At 36.7% G+C, this 4722-nt stretch overlaps 2 protein-coding genes across 2 annotated transcripts in view; one reads left to right on the top strand and one right to left on the bottom strand.

Annotated features, from left to right (window-relative positions):
- Positions 1–941, bottom strand: LOC129748650 (uncharacterized). The gene is made up of 3 exons (XM_055743319.1): positions 487–941; positions 348–425; positions 1–283 (listed from the first exon to the last, which is right to left on the bottom strand). The coding sequence occupies exons 1-3, from the start codon at positions 742–744 to the stop codon at positions 263–265; spliced, it is 357 nt and encodes a 118-aa protein (XP_055599294.1). The 5' UTR covers positions 745–941; the 3' UTR covers positions 1–262.
- Positions 942–1805: 864 nt separating this feature from the next.
- LOC129744614 (fatty-acid amide hydrolase 2) overlaps positions 1806–4722 on the top strand; it is a 4190-nt gene continuing 1273 nt past the window's right edge. Inside the window, exons 1-5 of the mRNA XM_055737232.1 lie at positions 1806–2054; positions 2245–2813; positions 3796–3920; positions 4395–4576; positions 4644–4722. Coding sequence (XP_055593207.1) covers positions 2022–2054; positions 2245–2813; positions 3796–3920; positions 4395–4576; positions 4644–4722 — 988 coding nt within the window. The 5' untranslated portion in view covers positions 1806–2021. The remainder of the gene's footprint in view (positions 2055–2244; positions 2814–3795; positions 3921–4394; positions 4577–4643) is intronic.

Here is a 4722-nt window from a genome sequence, read left to right as displayed (position 1 = left end):
AAGTTGATGGTCATTACAGTAAAAGTTTTTTTTAAATAATTAATAATCAGTTGAAAATACATTGTGTTTTATTTTCTGCTATTTAAACTAAACAAGAATAGACTTAAATCATTATAGAGTTTAAAAACTGTAAGGATAAGCCCGAAGTTCTGTGACACAGATCAAAAATGTTTTTATGGCTTTGCCCATGACCTGAATCCGACAAGTTTCTGAGGCATGGCAGCTATACCGAGGGTCGCGTTCATCTTGGATGTTTTGCATCCTAAATCAGGATGAGATCCAGCTAAAATAAAAAAAAAAAACAGTTAGAAACCTATCGGAAATCTGTTGTGAATTGATTCACTTACCGTTGAGGAAATCGTCCATTGCAACTGCAAAGACTGCCTCAGATCGCAGAGGTTGCGGTTCGCAGAGACTTGGCACAGCTGAAATTCAATGAATCATTTCGATTGCGTAAACCGACTGAATTATGAGAACTAAATTTACCTTTTGGAACGTCCCTGCCATTTCGGAATCAAGAACATTCTGCCCAAATTGAAATGAACAAAAACAATTTGACTCGAAGTGCCCTGAACAGATACCTTGATTGGACTTTGGTATCCATCCTTCCCCATGGTCAAAGAATATTGTCCACGCCCTGAATTGTTCCCTGTTTTTAGGAAACTTCAGGTACACAATTTTTCCACCGTGTTTGATGACCGACCGCTTATTTAGAAAGCTTTTAACTGCGCAGAGAGACACCATAATATTTTAAGAAATACGACCGAAAACTGTTTCTAATATTTGTAAACAAAGATAACGAGCTCTTCACCACTTCACCGCGCACTCCACGCCTACTTACTGCAAAAGTCAGAGAACCTAGTAAATTAAATAACCTTGGTAGTTCCTGAGTTATAAATAAGGTGCGATGTTTCCACTTTTTTCTGAACTCAGTACTAGAGTGTTTATGGTGTTTATCAAGCATGCTCTGACGACCGGAAACCATTTTAAATTATTTAATGTGATATGTTGTTGAACTATGGTAATAATGTAATTGGTTGGTTGTAAACTGTGGTGACATATTGCCTCTACTATCCGCCAGATGTCACTACTGACATTAATGTTAAAAGTTCAAAATTCAAAGCAAATAGGTATGTAATGCAATGTAGTAGATAATAGATTATAAAATTAAAGATAAATAACAACTCCTTAAACGGCGAAGCCATTGGAGTACTAACTCAAATGTATTAATTGTATGTATCTGTTTGCAATAAATAAATAAAATAAATTAAAATAAAACACAAACCATAGTAGGAAACTAAACTTTTGGTGTTAATAGGAATTTATATTGGAAACCCTTATGATGTTAATGTTAAATTAATGAGAACTGTGCTCAAATTTTATTTGAACATTCACTTCTTTGCGGCTTCTTATAAAAAAACTAATGATATGAAATCTCGATAAAATTTCCATTTGATTGGAGCTTTTATTTAAAACATAATGCTCCTTTTTTTAATAAAACTGAACCTCATGAATACATAACTATACCTTTACTAAACAAATTTAGAAAATTAAGAAATCTACACTAACTAACGACAAATTTCATGAAAAAAAAAATTAAAACAAAATAGTTACTGAATTTTGTGCCAATTTATTACTAAATTGAATCGTCCTAAACAGTGAATTGTGCTTCCACACAGCTACGTTGGACAAAAGAGAGAAAATGATACAAACAGACGAAAATCTCTTGAACGGTTGCATGCAGCCCAGCTGGCTCGGCTACCCAAAAAATCAGGAGAAAGTGGTCGAATCTCAATAAAATTTATAGAGCTCGTAGACAACTCGCTGAACGCTCAAGCTGTTCACATTAACCACTCAGTTGTACTTCGACTATCTTTCTATTCGTATCGTTTGAGGCCAGTAGCAGGTACTAGTTGAACGTATGTAGTTAGACTAGGTACATAGGTGAAGAAGTGATTTTGTTAGATACTATTGCACAGTGTCGAGTAGTGTATTGAGGGTACAATAGGTCGCAGGTGAAAATGTGCTCAAGTAATAGGAAAGATGCTCGAGAGGTGGGTGATTAATTTCTTTTAGGGTTTAATTACCTTCGATAAAATTGCTGACGTCGCCTGTTGGATATGATGCAGAGACGTTTTGCGTTCGGTCGGAGTCAAGTTGGGCAGCCGAATTTGCTTTTGGTTCTGCTCGTTGCACAAGAGCTGAATAAATTATTTGGTGAAATCTTTTTCCAAAATTTTGCAGAAACGAACCAGAAAGTCGAACCAGATCATGAAGGATATAGCCTACAGTTTGCTGTGCAACTTTTTCGCTATTGTCCACTTGCTGGTCGATTATTTAATCGATGTGGTCCTTAAATGGTACTGGGGACCGAGAGGCAATCGTTGCCCCTCTCTTCAGAGGAAGAGCATCATCGTGACTTACAGCGCCCAGGAGTTGGCCAAGATGATTCGCACCAAGGAGGTAACTTGTTACGAGGTGATCAGTGCCTATATTGATCGATTGAATGAGGTTAATCCGGTTATCAATGCGGTTATTGATGGACCCTTTGTGGAGGCACTAGAGGAAGCGAAAGCAATCGATGACCGCATCCAGCGGGGTCTGATTTCTAACGATGAGTTTGCAGAGAAACCTTTCCTGGGTGTTCCGTTCACCACCAAGGACAGCACGGCAGTCAAGGATAAGCTGCACACGCTCGGCATCACGGCCCGTAGGACCGTTCGAGCAAAAGAAGATGCCGAGTGCATCCGGTTGATGAAGGAAGCAGGTGCAATCATTATCGCAACAACCAGTATTCCTGAAATCAATAGATGGTAGGTTGTATTTCCATTTGTTTGGTTTGAAATCAAGTCATGATAAAGTGCAAAAAGTAGAAAATCAGGACAAAAAAAAATCTTTATTAGCACTTTTAACGTAAAACAAATGACGCCGTTAACCCTCCAAAGCCGTTCGGGTCAATATGACCCGAAGCGCACATTTCAAACATCTTTATCATCATTCCAATACACTGATGAACTGGTAGTTTTGACAGACCAAGTATGTTCTATGAAAATAATGATCAAATTAACGCCAAAAAACTAAAATTTGAGTTTTTAAAATCGGTTCATTGAGAAATGAAATACAGCTAAGCAAAGCCAAAACTGGATGTCGTTTTTTTAAAGTAAGACTTTTTTCTACCGGAAGACCTGTCATATCGGTAAAAACTTTCATTGGACCCCAACATATCTATACATTGTCGGATAGATGGATTCTTAACTATTTCAAACATAAATGAAAAAATTAAATACAGAAAAGCTGTCAGAAGTTATGGGTATTTTAAAAATAAAATTGATTTTTCGGACTTTTAACTTTCTGAACCAGTTTCTGAAAACCTGGTAATACATATCGACTTTATTTTGAAATGTTGAGTAATTAGAATAAATTACCTACACAATGAATATAATATCATCAAAATCGGTTAACATTTACAGCCAGGAGAACGAAATTAAATTACAACTCATATTTCCCCGAAACGGATATTTAGCGAACGGCTTTGGAAGGTTAATGCTCGTTCGAATAAAGTACGGACTGTAAAGTTTACTTATCTGTTAAGTAAACTAATGATAGTATCCCAGAATAGTATCATGAGATACGTTGTTCAGTTTATCTAGGAAAGATCTTGCAAGCTCAAATTTACACATAATTATGAGGAGATTTATTCAAAATCTCTGAACCTATTATTAAAAATGTACAAAGTACCTTAATAACAATTATCTTAAACCTTAGTTTTTATCTGAGTTCATCTCTCATTTACAGGCAGGAGACCCGCAACAACATCATCGGACAAACTAACAACCCGTACGACAGTCGGCGTACGGTCGGAGGATCAAGTGGTGGAGAGGGCGCCCTGATAGCATCTTGTGGCAGCGCATTTGGACTAGGTTTAAAACTTACTTCCTTTACTAGTTGATCAGTTTGTTCAACCATTCAATTCGCTCATTCGTTCTGTGATAACTCGAATTCTTGAAGAAATTTTCATTTTCCATAAGTCTATTCATGGTAGAAGAGTAGTAGAAGTGACATTATTCTGGAAAACGAACTAAGCTTGAGCTTAAATTGACACTCATGACTAGTTCTTCCCATTTTTACTTGGTAAAAGCAAACGTTAATTTTATGCGTACCATACTTAAATCATTACAAAACGAGCAGAAGTTTCATAACAAATTCTATCATAACTTTTTTTTTGCAAATCAAACTTCAATAAATTCATGTCTCATGCATTTTTCAAATAATTATAAAATGGAGAAAATGAGAAAAAATCAATTATATCGTCTACAATTGATTTCGAATCATCACACCGGCTTTGATAAAATTTTTAATAACTCTTCAAATGGAAAAAATACCTTTTTGTCCAGGAACTGATATCGGTGGTTCGATTCGTATGCCTGCGTACTACTGTGGAATTTACGGTCACAAACCTACTTCGGGCATTGTGAACATGCGGGGATGCTCTCTGAGAACCGGTCGAGAAACCTCAACTATGGTCGTTGCTGGGCCAATGACGCGTTACGCCACTGATCTACGACCCATCATGAAGGTACTGTACTGAATTATCATGCTCATTTTTAGACACAAAACCCACAATTTTCTTTCAATCTTACCAGACACTAGTTGGACCCAAAACATCGGCGGCATTGAAATTCGACGAAAAGACTGACATCAAGAAGTTGCGTTATTTTTACA

This window comes from Uranotaenia lowii, chromosome 2 (assembly GCF_029784155.1).
Source record: "Uranotaenia lowii strain MFRU-FL chromosome 2, ASM2978415v1, whole genome shotgun sequence".
In the NCBI taxonomy this organism is placed as follows: domain Eukaryota; kingdom Metazoa; phylum Arthropoda; class Insecta; order Diptera; family Culicidae; genus Uranotaenia; species Uranotaenia lowii.
This window is presented reverse-complemented; position numbering and strand designations above follow the sequence as displayed.

Coding starts and splice junctions, on each gene's coding strand:
- LOC129748650 (XM_055743319.1), bottom strand. CDS start 744: ATGGTGTCTCTCTGCGCAGTTAAAAGCTTTCTAAATAAGCGGTCGGTC. Junction 426..486: donor TGGCAGGGACGTTCCAAAAG/GTAAATTTAGTT, acceptor ATTGAATTTCAG/CTGTGCCAAGTCTCTGCGAA. Junction 284..347: donor AATGGACGATTTCCTCAACG/GTAAGTGAATCA, acceptor TTTTTATTTTAG/CTGGATCTCATCCTGATTTA.